General features: G+C 35.6%; 2 protein-coding genes across 2 annotated transcripts; both read right to left on the bottom strand.

The window, feature by feature from the left end:
• Positions 1-6: 6 nt before the first annotated feature.
• LOC125852335 (putative disease resistance protein RGA3) lies at positions 7-6649 on the bottom strand. Its single transcript, XM_049532086.1, is given in 8 exon segments — positions 7-2505; positions 2786-3181; positions 4431-4529; positions 4622-4814; positions 5460-5560; positions 5693-5732; positions 5841-5888; positions 6548-6649. Coding segments are annotated over 8 exon segments (3465 nt in total). The 3' UTR covers positions 7-19.
• Positions 6650-7311: 662 nt separating this feature from the next.
• LOC125852334 (putative disease resistance protein RGA1) lies at positions 7312-22183 on the bottom strand. Its single transcript, XM_049532084.1, has 2 exons — positions 22163-22183; positions 7312-7757 (listed from the first exon to the last, which is right to left on the bottom strand). The coding sequence occupies exon 2, from the start codon at positions 7753-7755 to the stop codon at positions 7327-7329; it is 429 nt and encodes a 142-aa protein (XP_049388041.1). The 5' UTR covers positions 7756-7757; positions 22163-22183; the 3' UTR covers positions 7312-7326.
• Positions 22184-25988: the final 3805 nt, after the last annotated feature.

Raw genomic sequence — 25988 nt, 5'->3', positions numbered from 1 at the left:
AAAAAAAAACAGATCAAGACTAACCAATATACACATTTGGTAAGTGAGCAATTTTGTGCCAGTCCTCTCCAATTCCCCTCTCACACCGCTTTGCCACTTCTGGACAGCCAGTAACTCTCAAACTTGTGAGGGCTGTTAGGTGCTGCAATCCCTTGGGTAAACATTTTAGCATGTTACAGTGTTCAACAAATAACTCCGTGAGTGAAGTTAAACCTTCCAGCCCTTCCTCGGGGAGACTCTCTAGTGCGTAACAATAACGAATATCCAGACACTTCAAGTATTTGAGATTTTCAAGGCTTTTGAACATCTCTTCTAAGAGTGAAGTCACTGTGTGGTTACTGAAAATCTTGAGTGATGTAAGAGTGCTAAGATTAGATATGGAGCTCAAACCTCTTGCATCTGCCTCCCCCCAAATTTCTAATTTCTTCACAGAAGAAAGGGTTGGAAAAACAAACATAGGGCAATCAAAAATCTTCATCTCTTCAAGCACGAGGAATTGCTCTTCTCCTTCCATTCTCTGCAATCCTTTCAGATTACAAAAGCCACCTATATGAAGTATTCGTAGGGATGGAAACCTTCTTCTTGTGAGGAATCCGGAGTCTTCAACATACTCCACCTCCACAGACCCATCTTGTAACTCTAGACTTTCTAGACAAGGCAGCTCACCAAAGGGTGGTAAGCACGAGCAGTTTTCACAACCGTTAATTAGAATAGAGACAACATATTTCAAAACTGAGTGATTCATCCAGTCTGGGAGACGGAATCCACTGAAGCCAATGATTTCTAAATATTTCAGATTGGGATGTGGTTTGAGGGCTTCAAGCACTTTAACTTCTTCGGATTCATATCTGTGTGGTCCATCCCAACTAATGCTTAAAGAGCGCAGATTTGCTTTTGCAGATAAATTGGCTTCTTTTGCCTCCGTATCGTTTTTCACTCTCTCAAGATGTGTGATTGAAATTGCACCACGGAGGTTTAAATTTCGTAGTTCACCAAGTTGATAACCTTTCCTCTCGCCCACAAGAAAGTAACTTAGTGTCTTAAGGCATGTCAACAATCCTATTCTTGGTGGCATAGAAGTCAATGGACAGTGATCAAGTACAAGATTCCGGAGACTACCAAGCTTACTTAGTTGTTTCGGCAAACAAGAAAGTGACTGGCAATTATATAGACCAAGAGTCTGCAGATTTTGAAGCTTGCACAAACTCTTTGGAAGACTACAAATTTTATTACCAGACAGGTCAAGGTATCTTAAATGTACTAGATCTCCAACGGAAGACGATAACTGTTCAAATTCTGAGTTACTTAGATTAAGCACCCTTAACGAGACAAACCTTTTAAAGAGCGAAGGAGTGTAAGAAGACACCACTTCGGAGAAACCAATGGACATCATATCTTTATAATCTGTTACAATGAACATCATATCTTCATCATCTTTTACATTTATTTGGCAGATACTTCTGCTTGATGCGCTTGCTGAAAACATAGATGTAGCCAAATCATGGATGAGATCATGCATCTTGAAATAAGTTTTACCAGATTTAACTACAATCTCTTGGAAAAAAGACCTCTAGTATAATTCATTCCATACTTCATTGCCCACATCCTCTAGCTCCATGTTTCCTTTTGATAAAAGAAAATTGTGTGCCATCCAAAGAGTGATGAGATATTCCTTTTCTATTTTGGTGTCCTTTGGGAATACCGCGCAATATGCAAAACATTGTCTCAAATCAAGTGGAAGATGATGATAACTCAGCCTCAGGGCAGGCAAAACAGAATTTTCATCTTGAGGTAAATTCCAAATCTCACTATCTCTCACATGTTCCCATTCATTTTCTACCCTCTTGAAGCGTAAAAGACCTCCAAGAGTCTTGGCTGCTAGAGGCACACCCCCACATTTCTTCACAATCTCCTTTCCAATTTCCATAAGTTTAGGACTTGCTTCGGTTTGGTGGCCAAATGTACGCCGCTTGAACAACAACCAACAATCTTCTTGAGACAAATTTGATAACTGATATAGTTGCAAAGTTCCCATAATTGATCCAATTTTTTCAAGACGAGTAGTAATTAGAATTGAAGCACCACTTGCTCCAATCTTCAATACTGCTCTAAGATTAGCCCACTTTTCTTGATCTTCATTCCAAACATCATCCAAAACAAGAAAGTATCTTTTTCCGTTCAACAACTCCTGAAGCTTTTTCTGGAGGGGAGCCAAGTCCATGTCACCCAGTGACTTTCCTTCAATAGATTCTACAATTGCCTTAATCAACCTCTTCTCATCAAAATCATCTGAGACACAAACCCATATCTTTAGATTGAAATGCTCAGTAACTCTCTGATTATTGAAAACCATTTGGGCTAGTGTCGTCTTTCCTAGTCCCCCCATACCAAGTATTGGGAGTACAGGAAGTTCTTGGGAATCACTAACATTGTTTATCAAGATTTTCACTATCTCATCCTCCTCTTTGTCCCTTCCGTAAACTTTTGGCTCAGTTAAAACAAAACCTGTTCCAAACAAGAATGTTGTTACATTCAAGCTCATTAGGAGTCCACAGAAAATAGAGAAGATATTTGCACAATAGGGGGGAGTTGAAGAAAAGAATTGAGAAATCATGCTGAGAGAGTGAGACAAACATTAAGATTAGAGAAAATCTTTGAAACTTCCCCTCAGCTTAAAAACACACATGACTTTGATAATTGCCAAAAATAAAAATGAATATAAATTCCTTCGTTCCTCGGCAATTTGTAATACTTATTCGTTTTAAAATAAAATTAAGATGAGCACCTGTTTGCCGTCTAGCAGCTTGTCTCTCTATAATCCTTTCATCCAAATGAAAATTCTTCCGTTCCTCTGCAATTGCATCTAGTTTGTCCATCATTTCTTTCATTCTTTTTCCCACCTTGTAACAGAAAGTGATGGTCCGTGGATGATAACGCCCCAATACAGCCTGCTTGAATCTTGCTGCCTCAGTTTTACAGTCATCCAAGATGTCATCAACTTCATATGCAGCAACGTTGAGTTTCTGTAACCAGTTCTTTGTTGCCTTGTACTTCAGTTGCTTCTCTTGAGCATCTTCTAGCACAGCTTGAATCATAGAAAACATGCTTGAAAGTTTTTTAAACTCCTTCTCGAAACCAAAAACCAATCCAAGTTCCCCTTGGATGAAAAAAGTGAGATTATCTAGCAGAACTTGAAGGAAAGCTTCAGCCATATGTTGGAATTCACTATAAAATATACTAGATTACTGGAATTGTAACACAAAATTATGCGAGTAAACAATGAATCTATATTATTCTTGAAACAAAGTAAGATGTTGGAATGAAATATGGACAGTTCAAAGTTGACTTGAGCAGGGCATGGACTTGTAATAATTAATATATTATCTTTTCTTGTGGTTGGTGATCAACTTTGTGCATTTTGATTAATCTACCAATAACTTAATGCCTACAACTAGCTATTTTGGACCCATTCAAATAGTCATCCATTCAACTACTTGTGCCAAAAAGGACTCAAGTCCCTTCATATACACAAGGACAGGAGCCTTCTCTGACTAGCTATTTTCCTGGAGGATCAAGAACCGTTTGAACGGCGTTGGAATTCCTTATATCCCAACAGCTTTCCAATGGAATGGGACATAATTGGCAAGTTTCTGGTAGTAAGATGTTCAACAACTTGATTATGAAGGTTAATATACAAATGTACTACAGGGGTAATGAAATCAATATATTCACACTTTTAGAGATCTGGAGAATGCACGAATTAACAATTTATTATCCAATTACAGGAGAAAGAAGGCAAACTGAACATTTTCGCCACGCAATTTATAAACAAAACAATCAAGCTGATGGAAGGATGTCCAAAGCAACTTCTTTCAAGGATGGCATTGATTCCTGCTGATGCAAGCAGATGTAGGCACTTCCTACTCTTCGGAAAACTTTCCAAGGACCAGGGAAACACCTAGTTTTCAAAAGACAGTCAAAGTAAAAAAGAAAACGAGCAAAATTCAAGTGATAACGAAACAATCTAACAAATAGTTCAGTCATTCGAAGCTTTGGTAAAAGAGATTACCTAAACAGGACTCCTCCATTTCGTCCTTTAAAATTGTGAATATAATATACCGTCTCCATCTTAGGAAAAAGAGTCTTGGATAGTGAAGCCAGCTTCGGATAGAAGAATGGTGGATAATCTTATTTTTGTCAAAGATAGCAGGGAATACAGTAACTTAACATGGAACAATTGTTAAGAAGATCTCATTTCTTCTCTGTAATTCTTAAAAGGCAGAAATATATATATACTATGATGTCCATCCTATTTCCGTTGCAGAAAGTTATTCATTGCCACAATATGCAGATAATCATGCAGAGCAATAAGGAACATTTATTCTTTGATCAGATTGAAGGAAAAAAATATTGGTGGTAAGAAAGGATACAACCAGATCTTATTCGATCAAGCTCTCCGTTGAATATAATCAGTTTCCTAGAAGTGTTTGACACTGCTGCTTTGTATAGCTCTTCCATGACAAGCATCTCTACATTTCAGAAATAAATGATGCCATCATAACATTTCTATGAAATCGATCATTTGATGTACACTATATATGGTGCGAGAGCTAGATGTTACCATTGACATTAAAGTATGGATAGGCGACGATAAAGAGTTCATCTTCTGGCTTGACACGGTCAACCATCTTGACCTTTTCGGTGAAACCGAAATCCTCGAAAAAAGAAGGCTTTGTCAAATACTCCAACTTAAAAGATGCTCCTCCAAAAATTGATTGTCTTGCGAATTTTACTTCATTAGCCTCTGGGAAAAACTGAAAGGTTTAATGCAAGTTTGAGACATCGCACCTGGTAGAGTAAAAGTGCTAATTGGGAAAAGAGGTGATTACAAACATTAACAGGGAACACTAATTTTGAAGTACAAGAAGATGAAACAATTACGGAGCAATATGATACGAGGAAAAAGCACCACCACTAGTTTTGTAGCACCATTCGTTTAACATAAATATGAAACATCTTCAGCTTCTTGTCTTAGTTGTAATGACAGGTTACATGCGAAACAAGAAATCAAGGTAGATTGATGCTGCGATATAGAGAAATAATTAACAATGGCAAAGCTCATGCATGGACACAATAGAGATCGATTCTGCCAATAGCCGAAATTTGGTTTATTTTGTTTAATGTGGCAAATAGAAGAATTAAGCCCACACTCTATGCAGTACAGTACAACAGTTAAGGATTAAGTAACAGCTTTCCCCGCCTAATTTTCTGAGTACTTCTTTTATGGTTAAAAATTTTTCTTATTTATTTTCCGAACTACCAGATGATTGTTTCCTCCAATAGAATGTATATTTGTCTCTAAGTGGAGTAAACCAAATGAAAAGAGCAATAGCCAGCAAGAGAGCCTTTTCGAGACTCACGGTGTATACTATAAAATTCATTCGGAACCAGAGACTTACAATTCTGGTCTTTGTGGCTTTCTCCGGTATAACCAAGAGATCACAGAACTCACGTATTAGTTGTATACTTCCAGTCATTTCTATTCCACCCTCACAGTCACCTGTTGATAGTTAACACGAGATTAAAATCACCTGACATGAATGGGAAATCAGTGAGCTAGTGTAGATTATACCGATCTTCACAAGCCCAAATCAGGAGAAACTGCCAAGTAAGGAGGACAATCAGGTATAACCTGGTACAGAACCCAACCCAGCAGTTGGAAATTCAATTTCCTGGTACAAGAAAGCTTTTGCTCTTTAAGTCCACGGAAAGTATGGATACTGTATTATTTTTTTCTAGTGTTGTTATCACTTGAAGACATACAGGGAAATTTGACTGACCATCAGTTGTCTGTTATCCTTCAATGCCAATTCAGTTGCTTCTTTAGCCTATTAATCATGAAATTCCGGAATTATGATTGAAGAACTGCAGCACAGACTTGAGAAAGTGAAGTGAATAAAATGAGTATGCAATGAGCAACAAGAGAAGCATTATTCATAAAATGGACATTTGAAATAGAAAAAGTTTAGAGTGGTAGTGTATATACATTTCAAGAATTTTAGAACCAAAAAAATATCATGTAATGGACATGAACTGTTATGTCTTTTAGTGAGTATTTAATCAAGTTTTCACTTATCATCTACATTCCGATTTTAAGCCCCAAAAGTGGACAGATTTGGCAGTTGATAAGAGCCGCATAAAAAGTTTCAGCTGCACATTTACAGACATAAATCTTGAGNTGATTGAAGAACTGCAGCACAGACTTGAGAAAGTGAAGTGAATAAAATGAGTATGCAATGAGCAACAAGAGAAGCATTATTCATAAAATGGACATTTGAAATAGAAAAAGTTTAGAGTGGTAGTGTATATACATTTCAAGAATTTTAGAACCAAAAAAATATCATGAAATGGACATGAACTGTTATGTCTTTTAGTGAGTGTTTAATCATGTTTTCACTTATTGTCTACATTCCGATTTTAAGCCTCAAAAGTGGACAGATTTGGCAGTTGATAAGAGCCACATAAAAAGTTTCAGCTGCACATTTACAAACATAAATCTTGAGAAGTGCAAGAGCTTAACAGAAACACAGTCTGATAGATGGTAATCGGATATGATGTGCATAAAAAGGTACAAACGGTAGCTTGACATTTCCAGATGTAATATATGAATTTGCAGTAAGAGGGATAAGAGCCTTCAATTATGGGAAATTTACTGTTAGCAAGAACTAGTTAGGTCAAGAAGACTAAGTACATCAGCTTATATTAAGGAATTCAAGCAAGTATTGGCCTGTTCATAAGGGCCTTGGGATAAGAATCCACAAGAAATATAGTCTTCTCAAGGCAGCATGAGAGCTACATGATGTGGATAGACACACCTTTTGTCCAGTCGGGATGGAATTCCCATTTCGGAAGGCGATCAAAGTGATATAAAAGAAACCACGGCAAACATTCGAAAGGCAGAACATAATATTTCTTTTTCTTCATTTATTGGAAAAAATCCAGCCTAATCATTTCTTTTTCTTCCTTAAAGACAAAATTTACACTCAGTTCATATCTAGAAAGACTACTGCCATCAAGAACGTAATATTCATACGTTAGACATGCCTGTAATGTTTATTGTTTGTTATTGGATTAAGACCCCAAATGCAGTCCATAGAGAAACAGAACAGAAGAAAACCTCTTATATCTGAGCTGCTTCGTTAAGAAAAGCAAAACAGATCGAGTCTTCTATCTTTATATGTAAAGAAAAGAACTCAAAGCGGAGGAAATGAGTCAGGGATGAGTTAAATGGGTGATTTCCTAATATTCATACGTTAGACATGCCTGTTATGTTTCCCGTCTAGTAGCTTGTCTCTCTATAATCTTTTCTTGCAAATGAAAGTTCTTACGCTCCTCAGCAATTGCATTCAGTTTTTTCATCACTTGGTCCATCCTTTTCCCAACCTTGTGACGGAAAGGGATAGCCTTTGGATGATAACGGCCATATTCAGACTGGGAGAACAGTGTGGCCTTAGTTTTACATTCATCCAAGATGTCATCGACTTCATATGTAGCAGCATTGAGTTTTTGCAACCAATTTTCTAGTGGCTTGTCGTTGAGTTGCTTCTCCTGAGCATCTTCAAGGACGGCTTGGACTGTAGAAAACATGCTTGAAAGCCTTTGGAACTCATCTTGAAAACCGAAAAGCAATACAAGTTCCCCTTTGAGGAAAGAAGTGAGATTGTCTAGCACAACTTGAATGAAAGCTTCAGCCATATTAAGAATATTAGATCTGTGACTATGAATGAATGTGTAATTTTGAAACCAAGATGGGCTAGCTAGTTGGAATGAAATAGAAAGCTTGACTTGTAATAATACAAATTCAATTATTTCATGGAAATTTCACATATGGAATCTCAAAATCCAAGGCGTTTTGGTCCTTTTAATATCTCATTGCACTGTTTACAAAGTTATATTTATGAAATATTAAATTATTCAGTACTAAGGATAAAATATGAAAAAAATAATTGTCATAAGTTATAAAAGCGACAAATAAAAATAAGAATCAAACAGGGCGAGTATTATCTTTTTTTCATCGACAGCAACTACTCCCCTCCTCTTCCTCATTGGCAGTTTCCTCTTTCCTAATTACTTAAAGCTGAAATAAGTCATTGGCGGCTAAAATGATTCTAACCTTTTGCCTCTAAAATAAAGTTACTTTCTCTATCATATTAATTGAATATTTGATATTTTTTTTATTGTTCAAAATAATTAAATTGTTCAAAGTTTAAAATGAATATTTAATTTGTTTTCTTCATATTTTCCCTTTTCTGTAGTGAAATTTACTTCTAGAAGATAAATTGCACTATTTACAAAGTTATATTTATGATTTGACAATAGTGAAAAGTATAATTTAAAGTATGTCTTTAAATGTTCTTCTTAATTAGTCTGTATTGCCTCACAAATTTAATTAATATAGAATAGAAGTAGTGTTTTCAAAACTCTAAAAGTAAGTGCAATGAAATTTTTTATGCTAAATGAATCACAATAATCATTAATTAGAGGGATCTTAGTAGCTCAGTTGATTGATTACTTGAACTCCCAACTTGTTGATAAGGTTCGATTGTAATTACCGCCGCATTTCCCCTTTCTCTATATGTCCCCATTGACCCACCACCACATCATTTCACTTCATCATCTTCTTCTTCTCACTATTTTTTCATCAAATTTTAAAATTAATTTTATTATATATAAATCATAATTCTTTAATATTATTTTTGGATATTGTTGTCATCTATTTTCTTTCTCTTTTTTCATGATACTAATTTTTTTGACACGTGCGTTGCACGATTACCAATTCCAAAAATATATGTTTTAGTAAGTAGTTGCTTATTTAAGAGAATATTTGAATAATAAGTTTTGCAAAAAATAATATTGCAGATTCTTTTGTGAATGTTCAATATGGATCGTCATATATATATATATATATATATATCTTTTATTCACGCAAATTTATGAAGATGGTCAATGAAAAATTTTATTAGTTAATTGCAATAATGTATATATTTATTTCAATTTGATGAGGTTCAATCATGTAGTTAGTCTTATCTCACTAATATTACCTTATAGACATTATTTGTTTTGTATTTTTCTTGTCATCTAACCAGATGTGTTTTGCATGTGTACTTCACATCTGTCACGCCCCGAGCCTACACCCTTGGCCTAGCTTTCTTAACTTAATGGAATAACTCAATGCAATGCAAGGTTATAAAACAACCTAACTGATCAAATCTGGCCAAAAAGGCAACTCAAGTCTCAAAATAGAATATTTACATATATACATAGATGAGAGACTCCCAACTAACTGACTGACTGTTTATGAAGCCTCTAAAATACTGAGATGGATGTTGGGACAGACCCCACGACATCCTAATAAAACAAAACTTAAGAGAACAAAATAAACGAGTCCTCCAAAAGCAAAGAGGCTCAACACTGACTCTGAAGTACTCAACTGGATCAACGGCGAACCGGATGCTGGCCCTGGGTACCTGTGTCTGCATCATAATAAGATGCAGGCCAACTGGCATCAGTACATTGAATGTACGAGTATGCGAGTTGAAAAGTTAAACCACAACTTAAGCTTGGAAGGAGTACAAGGGAACTCTTACCTTGGCTCTGTTCAATTTATGAATAATTGAACTCAATATATAAAGCAATAAGACACATGCAATATATAAAGCTTGTAAAACATGGCAAACAACTTAGTTCGTTAATGATAAAACAATAACAAACTCAACTTCACTTATATAAAAGTAATATAACTTTTGTGGGAGATTCTTTAACCGACAATCACTACTATGAGCCCTAGTGATGATACAACGTTTTACCTCACATTGCCCAAGGACCATCCTATACCTTGCCGTGATATAGGAAGCTAACTTTACTAAGTGGATCCACTAGCTTAACTTACGTGATCATCTAAAAAGTATGACCCATTAAATCCCATGTTGGCACATGGTTCCTATGGAGAGTTGAGTTAATATGAACTCGTGTCCCCCACTCGGTGCTCAAGATTACTCCCAAAAATATACTTTAGCTCATAAGTGTTTTAAACACGTCTTTCTTTATTTAAGACAATTACTCAAAACTTTGCCCGAAGGCTCACTTGGAATCGATGTTCCTTTTCTTGAAAACTAGCCCAAAGGCTCCTTTGGAAACATAGTTCATTTCTTACTCAAATGTAAAAACATTTAGAAACTTCTTTAGGAATACATAGTTCCCTAATAACTTTTGAGAAATGAACTCAACTTTAAACTCTTTACTCAACTTGAAACTCTTGACTCTTAAAATGAAGTTAAAACGTTCAATAAAGACTCTTGAAAAGCTTTAGAGACTTGCTTTGACTCCCTTCTTGAACTTCTAAACTCAACTCTTAACTTCACTTGACTTGGAAACTAATTCTCCTTGAATTGGAATTATGAATTCAAGGTGTTTGATCACATGTTATGGATGAGTTCTTGACGTTTAAACGTACCTTGGAGTGTTGGAAACATCTAGGAAACATAGGTACAACACCTAGGAACATGTATGAAAAAGTGGGAAAGGAATGGGAAAACTTGGCGCTCTTGGCACTCTGAGAGGCGCGGAGCGCCAGACCAAAAACTTCAGAGGGGGCCTGTTGGCGCACTACTAGGCGCGCCGCCCCAAGTGGGAAAGTTCAAAGCCCCTCTTGGGGCGCACTGACAGGCGCGACGCCCCACCCTTTTTCCCCAAAAAACCAACTTTTCTCCTTAGTTTCTCCAACTCTAAAGCCTCTCAACAACAAAGATTCTTCCCCCAAACACTTAGAATCATCAAAACCCTCAACATACGATAGATTTCAACTCACAAACACCACAGGAAACATGTCCCAAATCAACAAGACTTCAACACAATCACAACCAACAACTTCAACAAACAAAATCAATCTTTTCTCGAAATTAAACGAGTTTGGCATGTGGGGGAAAGAACCAACCCAACACCATGGACTCACATACCTAATAGGGATCACCCCCGACAATATCCACGATGATCCTTGACGAAACCTTGCTTGATCTTCTCTTTCTCCTCTTCTTCTTCTCTTCACTCACAAACCCTTACTCTCACTCTTTAACATGAGGAAAACTGATCAAAATCAGTCTAACACACTAATATATATCCAAAATAAAAGGCTAGGGAAAAGACCAAAATACCCTTACACATTTCCGGACAAACTTCCCTGCCAACTGCCCAACTTCCAAGGGGCATAACTCACTCATACGAACTCGGAATCGAGCCAACTCGGCGGCGTTGGAAAGACCATTCCACGAAATTTGCAAACATAACTGGAACTACACCTAGGTCATCCTGAGCTAGTAGTTATAACTGTTCAAATTTGGCCAAAAATTCATTATTTTCCATACTTAGCCAAATTTTCTAGATTTTTGAATTCCTTCCAAAAATGACTATTTCCAATTCTAAGTCTCTTCATAGCTATTTCAAATTGTCGGATGTTACAATATATCCCCTTGGGAACATTTTTCCTCGAATGAGATTACTCTAACAAGGCTAAGGGTGTAACATCAAACTCAAACACCCAACAAGCAATCATGCAAAATAACAACAACATGCTCACTACAATTTAAAGAGCACTAAGAAGGAAATCAGTACCTTAATCGGCATTTCCTCTGGACTCAAAGAGATGTGGATATCTCTTCTTCATGTCCTCTTCGGCTTCCCAAGTAGCTTCCTCAACAAATTGGTTCCTCCAAAGGACCTTGACTGATGCTACATCTTTCTTTCTCAACCTACGACCTTGACGATCTAAAATCTGAACAGGAATCTCCTCATAAGATAAGCTATCCGTGATCCTGATATTCTCAGTAGGCAGGATCAATGAAGGATCGCCTATGCACTTTTTCAACATGGAGATATGAAATACCGGATGAACCGCTGCTAGTTCATGCGGCAACTCCAACTCATATGCAACACTGTCAATCCTCTTGGCTATGCGGTAAGGTCCTATATATCGGGGACTAAGTTTCCCCTTCTTACCAAACCTCATAACCCCTTTCATGGGTGAAACCTTCAAATAAACCCAATCATCTACTTCAAACTCTAGCGCCCTTTTCCTAACATCAGTGTAGGATTTCGGCGACTCTGTGCCATTTTTAACCTCTCTTGAATCACTTTCACCTTCTCCATAGCTTGGTGAACTAAATTTGGTCCTATCAAACTCACTTCACCAACTCCAAACCATCCAATAGGAGATCTACATCTTCTCCCATAAAGAGTTTCGTATGGAGCCATCTGGATGCTGGAGTGATAACTGTTGTTGTAGGCAAACTCAATGAGAGGTAGGTGATCATCCCAATTATCTTTGAAATCGATCACACAAGCCCTCAACATATCTTCTACGGTCTGAATAGTGCGCTCTGCTTGCCCATCAGTCTGAGGATGAAAGGCAATACTTAAGTTCACCTTGGAACCCAAACCTTTCTGAAAAGATTTCCAAAACTGTGCAGTGAACTTTGCACCTCTATCTAAAATAATGGAGATTGGGACTCTATGAAGTCTCACTATCTCTTGAATATACAACTTAGCATAATCTTCTACTGAAAGGGTAGTCTTTACGGGTAGAAAATGGGCTGACTTTGTCATTCTATCGGCAATCACCCAAATAAAATCATGCTGTCTGCGAGACCTTGGCAACCCTGTGATGAAATCCATATTGATTATCTCCCACTTCCATTCCGGAAGTTCTATCCTCTGAGCTAAACCACCGAGCCTTTGGTGCTCAACTTTCACTTGTTGGCAATTTGGACACTTAGCAACAAACTCGGCAATGCCCTTCTTCATGCCATTCCACCAATAAACTTCTCGCAAGTCACGATACATCTTGGTGGAACCCGGATAAATAGAATATCTGGAGTTGTGAGCTTCCTCCATAATCCTCTCTTGGAGTCCATCTACTATAGGTACGCACAATCTAACTTGATATCTCAATACACCATCTCCCCTTTGTTCAAAAGCTAATACTCTTTGCTTTTGAACATTTGCCTTCAACTCAAGAAAAATGAGATCTTAATATTGTTTCTCTTTTACTTTTGATACTAGTGATGACTCGGCCCCGCTCGTCACCGCTATTCCTCTTTCTGCGAAATCTATAAGTCTGACTCCCAAGCGTGCCAATCTGTGCACATCTTTTGTCAACTCTCTCCTTCTTTCTTCAATATGGGCAGTGCTACCCATAGACAACCTGCTTAAAGAATCAATAACAACATTAGCCTTATCTGGGTGATAAAGAATACTCAGGTCATAGTCCTTAAGTAATTCTAACCACCTCTTCCGTCTGAGATTAAGCTCTTTATGAGTAAGCACATATTGAAAGCTCTTGTGATCAGTGAATACATCAACATGCACACCATACAAGTAATGGCGCCATATCTTCAAAGCGAACACAACAACAGCCAACTCTAAGTCATGGGTTGGGTAGTTCTTCTCATGAACCTTCAACTCTCTGGAGGCATAAGCTATAACTTTGCCATTCTGCATTAAGACACAACCCAAACCAACTCTAGATGCATCACAATACACCAAAAAACCTTGAGTACCTTCTGGTAACGTCAAAACTAGAGCTGTAATCAATCTCTTTTTCAATTCCTGAAATCTTTTCTCACAAGCTTCAGACCATTGAAATTTCACTATCTTCTGAGTCAACTTTGTCAAAGGAGATGCAATAGACGAGAACCCATCAACAAACCTTCTATAATAGCCAGCTAATCCCAAGAAACTTCTAATTTCAGTCGAAAATGTGGGTCTAGGCCAATTCTGCACTGCCTCAATTTTCCGAGTATCAACTTTAATTCCATCACTGGACACAATGTGGCCTAGGAACGCCACTGACTTAAGCCAAAACTCACATTTAGAGAACTTGGCATACAACTCCTTATCTTTCAAAGTCTGAAGAACTATTCTGAGATGACTAGCATGATCTTCTTTATTCCTTGAATAGATTAGTATGTCATTGATAAAGACAATAACAAACATATCTAAATAAGGTTTGAAGACTCAATTCATCAAGTCCATGAAAGCTGCTGGTGCATTGGTCAAACCAAAGGACATGACCAAAAACTCGTAATGACCATATCTAGTCCTGAAAGTTGTCTTCGGAATATCACCTTCCCTTACTCTTAACTGGTGATAGCCTGATCTGAGGTCGATCTTTGAAAAACAAGTGGCACCGTGTAGCTGATCGAAAAGATCATCAATCATCGGAAGAAGGTACTTATTCTTGATGGTAACCTTATTCAATTGGCGGTAATCTATACATATCCTAAGGGAACCATCTTTCTTTCTCACAAACAAGACCGGAGCACCCCAAGGTGAGACACGGTCGAATGAAACCCTTTTCTAGGAGATCTCTTAACTACTTTTTCAACTCTGCTGGTGCCATTCTATATGGCGCAATAGAGATAGGACGAGTATTTGGAATGAGATCTTTGCCGAACTCTATTTCTCTCTCAGGAGGAATTCCGGGTAGATCATCAGGAAACACTTCTGGAAACTCTTTTACTATAGGAACTGACTACAAAGGAGGTATCTCAACACTAGAGTCAATAACTCGGACTAACTGATAGATACAACCCTTCGAAACTAACTTTCTCGCCTTAAGGTACGAAATAAAACGACCCTTAGGCACTGCTGAAATGCTACTCCACTCTATGACTGGCTCACTCGGAAACTGAAACTTGACTGCTCGAGTTCTACAATCTATCGATACATAACAAGCATGAAGCCAATCCATACCTAGAATGACATCGAAATCTACCATGTCTAACTCAACCAAATCAGCCATGGTGCTCTTGTGATTAATAGTAACAGGACAATCACGATAGACTCTTTCTGCTAGAATAGACTCCCCAACAGGTGTAGAAATACAAAAGGGTTCACAAAGTCTTTCAGGAAGAACATCAAACTTATTTGCAACATAAGGCTTTACAAAAGATAAACTTCCTCCTAGGTCTAGCAAAGCATACACATCAAAAGTAAAGACTTTGATCATACCAGTGACGACATTTGGAGAATTCTCTTGCTCATGGCAACTGGTGATTGCATAGAGGCGGTTTGCTCCTTCACCGGTACTAGAAGTAGCTCCTCTAGGTGCCGTTCTATCTGGTGGAACAACTAAAGAAGATTGGGCCCTACTGCCCAGATGTCCACTACTTTGCTTGTTCTTTGGGCACTCCTTCATGAAGTGACCCTCTTGTCCACACTTAAAGCAACCTATCTGGCCTTGACGACACTTCCCTGGGTGGACTCTGCCACACCTAGCACATGCAAGAACTCGGTTACTTCCTTGTGTCATACTATTCTGAGACTGTACAGGTCCAGCTCTGAAGTTCTGCAAATTCTGCCCAGTGTACTCACTTTTATTTCTGGGTGCAGGTGCACTACCAGATGATGGAGTAGGTCCCCTTTGCCTTTGATGAAAGGACGGACGGTTCGCATTACTTTTCTGCTGCCCGGACTCATTACCGGTCTTAGCTTTCTTATTTCTGAACTCTTCTCTGTCCATCAGATTTTCTTCCTCAACTTGCTGCACGTAGACCATCAACCTTGATATGTCCATGTCTCCGATAAGCATTGCCGCCCTACCTTCCTTACTCGACAACCGAGATAGTCCAGCAACAAACAAACTCATTCTACTCCTCATGTTCGTAACCATCTCCGGAGCATAACGGGATAATTGTGTGAACTTCAAACTGTACTCATGAACACTTAAAGACTCCTGCTTAAGTGTGAGGAACTCACATACCTTGGTCTCTTTCAATTATCGGGGAAAGAAACGCCCCAAGAAAGCTTTCTCAAAACATGCCCAACTCGCAGGTGGTGCATTCTCAACTCTGCCCCTTTTTCACTGGTCGAACCAAGTCCTAGCAACATCCTTCAATTGATATGCAGCTAGTTCAACCCGCTCAGTATCTGCCACATGCATCACATCGAAAATCTACTTCAGCTCCTCAATGAAGTTTTCTGGATCCTCAGTAGTGCTCAAACCCATAAAATTCGGAGGATTCATCCCCAAGAACTCACGAATCCTTGACGTGTCAGCTTCTTCATGTCGAGCTTCCCTTTACTGACCAATCTGATTAGTTACAGCTTGACTCAGAATTCTAATTGCCTCTCTGAACTCGGCATTAGAAACTTTCCTTTGTGGTTGCACTTCCGGGGCATAAGGTAACTCTTGCTCATCAGCATAATGTCTAGGAATACGCCCTCTGCCAACACTTCGTGGAGGCATGACTATCTGAAACACGCGCAAGCATGAATTAGAAAGAAACTCTTTAGAGATCAACTCTAACGCACGAGATGAGTGTGCAAGAAATGAGAAATCTTCCTAAATATTGTAGCCTCCCAATAATAGATATGGCGCGCTTCACACCGATAACTAGGACTCTACAGACACGGCTTCATAGACTCCCTAGGACTCTTGAACACTGTGCTCTAATACCAAGTTTGTCACACCCCGAGCCTATACCCTGGACGTGGCCGGCACTCGAAGACCATCGCTGGCCCCCAAGCGAACCCTTGGCCTGGCTTTCTTAACTCAGCAGAATAACTCAATGCAATGCAAGGTTATAAAACAACCTAACTGATCAAATCTGGCCAAAAAGGCAACTCAAGTCTCAAAATAGAATATTTACATATATACATAGATGAGAGACTCTCAATTAACTGACTGACTGTCTATGAAGCCTCTAAAATACTGAGATGGATGTTGGGATAGACCCCACGACATCCTAATAAAACAAAACTTAAGAGAACAAAATAACTGATTCCTCCGAAAAGCAAAGAGGCTTACCACTGACTCTGAAGTACTCAACTGGATCAACGGCGAACCGGATGCTGACCCTGGGTACCTGTGTCTGCATCATAATAAGATGCAGGTTAACTGGCATCAGTACATTGAATGTATGAGTATGCGAGTTGAAAAGCTAAACCACAACTTAAGCTTGGAAGCAGTACAAGGGAACTCTTACATTAGCTATGTTCAACTCATGAATAACTGAACTCAATATATAAAGCAATAAGACACATGCAATATATAAAGCTTGTAAAACATGGCAAACAACTTAGTTCGTTAATGATAAAACAATAACAAACTCAACTTCACTTATATAAAAGTAATATAACTTTTGTGGGAGATTTTTTAACCGACAATCACCACTATGAGCCCTAGTGGTGATACAACGTTTTACCTCACGTTGCCCAAGGACCATCCTATACCTTGCCGTGATATAGAAAGCTAACTTTACTAAGTGGATCCACTAGCTTAACTTACGTGATCATCTAAAAAGTATGACCCATTAAATCCCATGTTGGCGTATGGTTCTTATAGAGAGTTGAGTTAATATGAACTCGTGTCCCCACTCGGTGCTCAAGATTACTCCCAAAAATATACTTTAGCTCATAAGTGTTTTAAACACATCTTTCTTTATTTGAGACAATTACTCAAAACTTTGCCCGAAGGCTCACTTGGAATCGATGTTCCTTTTCTTGAAAACTAGCCCAAAGGCTCCTTTGGAAACATAGTTCATTTCTTACTCAAATGTAAAAAACATTTAGAAACTTCTTTGGGAATACATAGGACCCTAATAACTTTTGAGAAATGAACTCAACTTTAAACTCTTTACTCAACTTGAAACTCTTGACTCTTAAAATGAAGTTAAAATGTTCAATAAAGACTCTTGAAAAGCTTTAGAGACTTTCTTTGACTCCCTTCTTGAACTTCTAGACTCAACTCTTAACTTCACTTGACTTGGAAACTAATTCTCCTTGAATTGGAATTATGAATTCAAGGTGTTTGATCACATGATATGGACGAGTTCTTGGCGTTTAAACGTACCTTGGAGTGTTGGAAACAACTAGGAAACATAGGTACAACACCTAGGAACATGTATGAAAAAGTGGGGAAGGAATGAGAAAACTTGGCGCTCTGAGAGGCGCGGAGCACCAGACCAAAAACTTCAGAGGGGGCTTGCTGGCGCACTACTGGGCGCGCCGCCCCAAGGGGGAAAGTTCAGACCCCCTCTTGAGGCATGCTGACAGGCGCGACGCCCCACCCTTTTTCCCCAAAAAACTGACTTTTCTCCTTAGTTTCTCCAACTCTAAAGCCTCTCAACAACAAAGATTCTTCCCCCAAACACTTAGAATCATCAAAACCCTCAACATACGATAGATTTCAACTCACAAACACCACCGGAAACATGTCCCAAATCAACAAGACTTCAACACAATCACAACCAACAGCTTTAACAAACAAAATCAATCTTTTCTCGAAATTAAACGAGCTTGGCGTGTGGGGGAAAGAACCAACCCAACACTATGGACTCACATACCTAATTGGGATCACCCCCGACGATATCCAGACGATCCTTGACGAAACCTTGCTTGATCTTCTCTTTCTCCTCTTCTTCTTCTCTTCACTCACAAACCCTTACTCTCACTCTTTAACATGCGGAAAACTGATCAAAATCAGTCTAACACACTAATATATATCCAAAAGGAAAGGCTAGGGAAAAGACCAAAATACCCTTACACATTTCCGGACAGACTTCCCTGCCAACTGCCCAACTTCCAAAGGACATAACTCACTCATACGAACTCGGAATCGAGCAAACTTGGCGGCGTTGGAAAGACCATTCCACGAACTTTGCAAACATAACTGGAACTACACCTAGATCATCCTGATATAGGAGTTATAACTATTCAAAGTTGGCCAAAAATTCATTATTTTCCATACTTGACCAAATTTTCCAGATTTTTGAATTCCTTCCAAAAATGACTATTTCCAATTCTACGCCTCTTCATAGCTATTTCAAATTGTCGGATGTTACAACATCAAATTGTTTAGATGTCATATGAACATGTGAATAGAACAACTACATTTTATATATTCACATATTTTCACATTTGTTGTGAGTTTTAAAAAAAAAAAAAAAAAGAAAAGAACCCGAAACATTTTAAAATAATATATTTTGAAGTTAAAAGATCTTGTTAACTTGATAATACATTTGTGACATATAATACTTTAATTTAAATACAACTACCTACCCAAATATAAATATATATTTGCATTAATGAAAATATTTATCTCATAAAATTAGCTGTTAAATAAATAATAAAAATTAAACTAATACAAACTTCAATTGGCGTTATTACAAGTCATATGAACTTTTCTTCATCCAAAATACTGAAATATTAAGAAATAGAAAATAAGTAAAACAAAAGAGCAATGTTTATATTGTAATAACTATTTTGAAGCAAACTTCTTGAGAGTCTAAATCACATAAGTAGCATTGATAAATAAAGTTATTCTTTTGTCTTGACTCTTGAGCATAAAAAAAAATCGTGAGAATTCTCTTAATTTTGGAAAAAGATATTCAGAAGTATGTTGACACCCAATTTTAGACCTCCACAATATAAATTAATCATTCCGAGCTTCTTCAATTTCAAATGATTTAAAATAATTAGTTTTATAAAATTTCAAAAATAATAATAATATAGTTTGCAAGTTATTTTAACTAGTTTTGTCACTTTTTATAATTTTTAGATAATATATATGTTTTACATAATTATATATATAATTAGTATATTTTGTGAATATTCAAAAATTGTCTAAAAAAATATATATTTTGTTTTAATTAAATATCTAGTCAATTAGTTTAGTTATATAATAGTTTATATTTTAAATTATTTAGTTTATAATTAAGTTAATTATTTTATTTGATTAAGATTAAGAAGCCCGTTAATTAATTAATATTAATTCGTTTTATTTAGGATTTAGCCGAATTTGTTAATTTAATTCAATTTGACTATTTCTTAAACTCCAAGATCTAACCCATCTTTGACCTTACCTTAAACCCATTTTAGGACCAAGTCTTGAGCCTTTCCTCTCATTTCTTTTTTCAGCCCACCACCCTTTTCTTTACACCAAATTGATCCAGCCCACTGCTAATATAAAAGACCCAGGCCCAACATAATACAATACCCAATACAACATCAGCGTACAACTCCCAAACCAGACGACCCCTGTACTCTTCGTTCTTCCTTTTCACGCGAACTCAGAATCGCGACAAACCCAGAACGAACGAAGCAACCCAGAAATTCCAACGTGAGCCCATTCGCGCAGCCCAGAAAATCAAGCCCAGAATCCTTAGTTTTGCTAGAGTTCGTCGGAGTTCGGCGAAGTCAAGGTCAGTGGTGGAAGTGTTTTCTTTAAGCTCGTTTGTCCCACGTCGCTGCTCCGAAAGAGGTATGCCTCCTCATTCCGTTATCAAGTCTTATTCAGTAGTTAAGTTTAGTTTATTGTCTAATTGTTGATTTAGCTCAATGCTTTGTTGCTGGTATTAGTGTGCTTGTATTGATTTTCAAGGGTTGTTTATTTCTGGTTCAGAGGTTGTATTTCATTTTGTCAAGATTATATTTTCTTAGTTGTATGCCTTCATTGCCTTGTCCTTGCTAAGTTCATATTCTTTTGTCCGAACCTCATCATTTGAGTGTTGTCTCTTGCTCACGTGTATTTGATGAATATGAAGCTCGTATAGGATAGATTAGTCGAGCTTTTTGTTTGGGTTTAAGTTTGAGTCTTCTCATGATTCACCAAATTTGTGTTTTCGTATATCTCTATTAAGCTTGCTCGTTTGGTTCATTTTCTTTTCTTCTCCTTTAATAGCCTATTAATCAAGTTTTATTTTAGAAAGATCGTGGTTTATAGTTTGGGACTCCAAATGTCTTTTTGTGTTCAACTATATGTTCTCTTTAAGAATAGCTAAAAATCAATGTGAACATTTCTGTTTTTAAAAGCTATCTGGAGGCAGCACTTTCTCTTTACATGACCATGTGTTTGTTTGGATTAAAACGTGATTTTTGAGTTAGATTTTTCGGAAAAGTTTCACTGGTTGATCCATGTGCAAATCAGTTTGATTAGCTTCATTTTAGATGCATGCTTCTATATTTTGCATATGTGATGACTGGTGTTGTGACACTAGTTCTTTTTTTATTTTATTTGAGATTAGTTTTTATTTTAGGCTAGAATATGACCATTCAATCCACTGCTTTATGGTCATTTATAAATCAATAGTCTTATTATTATTTGAGAATCTTTGTTTCATCCATTTAATTTCTATTGCTGCTCACCTTGAGCAAAGTCAACGAAGGTACTAGTTGTTAAGTGAGCAACTCCTCTCTTTGTTTCTTGGTTTATTTTCGGTGCATCTGATGTAGTCTAAGTCATTGTTTCATTGTTGTTAATTGTATGAACTGTTCCAATCTCATTCCTTTTCTCTTAGTATACTAATCTTTATTTACCTTTTGTTTGCATGTGAAATCTGCCCAAGTCTTTGCGGACTCTCACTTTGCATTTCCAAGGGGGCCACGAAGGCTCCAAAATTCTTTTATTGAGTCGGCTAGCCCTCAAAAGTGAAGAACAAATTTCATGGATTCAGCGTACAGGAGTTTGGAGCCGATGTACGGGATTGTATACATCTAATGTATACGAAAGTGGAAAAATTGGGCCCAAAAGCCCAAAGTAAAGCAGCCAACAACTTTTGGATTAAAATGGGTCAAAACACATAATTTAAAATTAGCTATATAGTCATTGTACCTAACATATTTAGTCAAAATAACAACACTTTAACATATTTATTTAAAATGACAAAATGTCAATATTTTCAAAAATAATTTGTATTCACATTTTTTATTATTTATATTTCCTTTTATTAATCAAAAGAGTCCATAATTGGATCAAATTTTAACCATTAACAGATTAAAAAAAAAACAAATACAAAACTATCCATTAATATCTTCCCACATCTTAGACGTTTCGCAATTAAAGTTNGTGCAAGAATCGTGTGGCCTTAGTTTTATATTCATCCAAGATGTCATCAACTTCATATGTAGCAGCATTTAGTTTTTGCAACCAATTTTCTAGTGGCTTCGTTGAGTTGCTTCTCCTGAGCATCTTCAAGGACGGCTTGGATTGTAGAGAAGATGCTTGAAAGCCTTTGGAACTCATCTTGAAAACCGAAAAGCAATACAAGTTCTCCTTTGAGGAAAGAAGTGAGATTGTCTAGCACAACTTGAATGAAAGCTTCAGCCATATGTGGAATTCACTATTAAGAATATTAGATCTGTGACTATGAATGAATGTGTAATTTTGAAACCAAGATGGGCTAGCTAGTTGGAATGAAATAGAAAGCTTTACTTATAATAATACAAATTCAATTATTTCATGGAAATTTCACATATGGAATCTCAAAATCCAAGGCGTTTTGGTCCTTTTTTTAATCTCTCAAGTTGTCAACTTGTTCTTTTGTTTTGTTTTCTATTTTCTCCGTTCATTTTTATTTGTCATTATTTGATTTGACAAATTCATTAAGAAAATAATTATTAATATAAATATTTTACTAAACTATCCCTATTAAATTATTTAATACTAAGGATAAAATATAAAAAAAAAATTTGTCATAGATTAAAAATGACAAATAAAAATAAAAATAGAACCGAGCAAGTATTATCTTTTTTCGTCGGCAACAACTACTGCCCTCATTGGCAGTTTCCTCTTTCCTAATTAATTAAAGCTGAAACAAGTCATTGGCGGCTAAAATGATTCTAACCTTTTGCCTCTACGGATTTTTTTTCATGGTTCGTACAAAATTCAAAATGAACATTTAGTTTTTTTTATATATATTTGCCCTTTTCTTTAGTGAAATTTGCTTCTAGGAGATAAATTGCACTATTTACAAAGTTATATTTATAATTTCACAAAAAATAATAGTGAAAAAGTATAATTTAAATTATGTCTTTAAATGTTCTTCTTAATTAGTCTGCATTGCCTCACAAATTTAATTAATATAGAATAGAGGAAGTAGTGTTTTCAAAACTCTAAAAGTAAGTGCAATGAAACTTTTTATGCTAAATGAATCACAATTATCATTAATTAGAGGGATCTTAGTAGCTCAATTGGTTGATTACTTGAACTCCCAACTTGTTGATAAGATTTGATTCCCTACATTGTAATTACCGCCCCATTTCCTCTTTCTCTATCTGCAATTTGTAAAATAAAATAATTTTTTTTTATCATTAGTTATGGAAGGATTATTTAAGAGAATTCTTTTTTTATTATGTCCCCATGAACCCACCACCACATCATTTCACTTCATCATCTTCTTTCTTCTCTCTATTTTTTCATCAAATTTTAAAATTAATTTTATTATATATAAATCATAATTCTTTAATATTATTTTTGGATATTGTTGTCATCTATTTTCTTTCTCTTTTTTCATGATACTAGTTTTTTTGACACGTGCGTTGCACGATTACCAATTTCAAAAATATATGTTATAGTAAGTAGTTGCTTATTTAAGCGAATATTTGAATAATAAGCTTTGTAAAAAAATAATATTGCAGATTGTTTTGTGAATGTTCAATATGGATCGTCATATATATATATATATATATATATATCTTTTATTCACGCAAATTTATGAAGATGGTCAATGAAAATTTTTATTAGTTAATTGCAATAATGTATATATTTATTTCAATTTGATGAGGTTCAATCATGTAGTTAGTCTTATCTCACTAATATTACCTTATAGACATTATTTGTTTTGTATTTTTATTGTCATCTAACCATATGTGCTTTGCATGTGTACTTCACATCAAATTGTTTAGATGTCATATGAACATGTGAATAGAACAACTACATTTTATATATTCACATATTTTCACATTTGTTGTGAGTTTTTTAAAAAAAAGAAAAGAAAAGAACCCGGAACATTTTAAAATAATATATTTTGAAGTTAAAAGATCTTGTTAACTTGATAATACATTTGTGACATATATAATACTTTTAATTTAAAATTTTAAATACAACTACCTACCCAAATAAAAATATATATTTGCATTAATGAAAATATTTATCTCATAAAATTAGCTATTAAATAAATAATGAAAATTAAACTAATACAAACTTCAATTGGCGTTATTACAAGTCATATGAACTTTTCTTCGTCCAAAATACTGAAATATAAAGAAATAGTAAATAAGTAAACAAAAGGGCAATGTTTATATTGTAATAACTATTTTGAAGAAAACTTCTTGAGAGTCTAAATCACACAAGTAACATTGATAAATAAAGTCATTATTTTGTCTTGACTCTAGAGCATCAAAAATAAATCGTGAGAATTCTCTAAATTTTGGAAAAAGATATTCATAAGCATATATCTACATCACAAGAGAAATTGTTAACAAAAACAAATGAATTTAGATTACATCATGTTAACTTTGTATATTGGAACATTACATACTAATGTATATATTAAGCGAAAAAATAATTATTATATCATCAAAATTATTTTCCTGATCAAGTACTTGAGGTTATGAAATATACCCTCTTAGGATAGATCGACTTACTTCATCAGAATAGTGGTTCCTCATATTCCACAAACCTTCGAACTCACTCAACGACAATAAATCACAGACAAAATTTTAAAGTGCAAGAAGAAGAAGAAGAGTAGAAGATTAAAAGAAATTGTGGTGGAAAATTGAGAGGAAACCCCTCTATATAAAGTCAAAAAAGGGTAATATGAACAAATGTTTTTTTGTGTCTTATCTAAAAAGTCATGACTTTTCGTAGAAGTCACAACCCTTTGAAAAAGTCGCAACTCTTTAGAAAAGTCACAACTTATTAATAAAGTTACAACTCTTTGGAAAAGTCACAACTCATCGAAAAATCACAACACTTTGAAAAAATCACAACTCATCGAAAAAGGACTTAACCATTTGAAAAAAGTCATAACTCATTGGAAAAGTCACAACCTAAGTTAGGGATATTATAGTAATTTAACATTCAAGTTAAGAGTTCATGTTTTTAAGGTAATATAGATAGATATAGATAGATAGATAGATAAAAGCCATTGTATTAATCATATATTTTATTATTATTTTTTTATTAAAAAGTTGTTCAACTTTAAATTATATAGCATAAAAGTCAAATTATTAAAAACTTTTTCACTTGAAAATCTTTCACCTTTGACCAATTTAACTAGAAAGTAAATTTCACCTAAATTTTAATATTTTCTATTAAAAACATGGTACAACACTGAAAAGTATATTAACTACTTTCAGGATAGTTTTAGAAATATATTTAACTTCATAACACAATATTTGTTTGGGATATACAATATTACAACAGACACCCAATTAGCAAGCATGTCAATCAACCAGAACCAAAAAGAGAGGGAGAATCAAATAAAATCAATTGGAGAATGACAGAGAATCGAAAAGCAACAACGACTGTAATCGGTATCAATTACTCTCAGTGTCATATTGTATGATTTTATAAAATTTGTTCAATTTTATACAAGTTTAAGTGTCTATTTGTGCACATCCAGAGTTAAAATCATGATTGTCCGCGGAAATCAAGTTAAATGTCATGTTTATATATAATAAANTCTATTTGGTGTTTTTTTCACGTGACACAACATTTATTCAGAAAGTGATAATCAGCAACATTATTGTTTGCCAATAATTACAACATTAACAAGTACTCCCTCTGTCTCAATTTATGTGACACTTTTCATTTTTTGAGAGTCAAACAATAGTTTGATTGAGAATTCGGGCATGGAATCTTCAATTTTTTAAACATAAATTTTATATATTTGTAAACTACGTAAAAAGTACTAAAGTCACAATAATTGATAATTCAAAATGTTTAAAAGATCTATGAAAAATTTACGGTAAAAAATAGACTTGTTTGAATCTCAAAATCCGAAAAATGTCACATAAAATGAGATGGAGAGAGTATAATACATATGGATCTTACAAATCATTGATTTGTTTTCAAAATAAAATCAGAAAATTACATACAATAAGATGCTCATAATTTACAAACAAAGAAACAATTACAAATAAGTAATAGATTC

Source organism: Solanum stenotomum, unplaced genomic scaffold, assembly GCF_019186545.1.
Source record: "Solanum stenotomum isolate F172 unplaced genomic scaffold, ASM1918654v1 scaffold33960, whole genome shotgun sequence".
Lineage (NCBI taxonomy): Eukaryota > Viridiplantae > Streptophyta > Magnoliopsida > Solanales > Solanaceae > Solanum > Solanum stenotomum.
The sequence above is the reverse complement of the archived record's forward strand: the minus strand, read 5'-3'. Positions and strand labels throughout refer to the sequence as shown.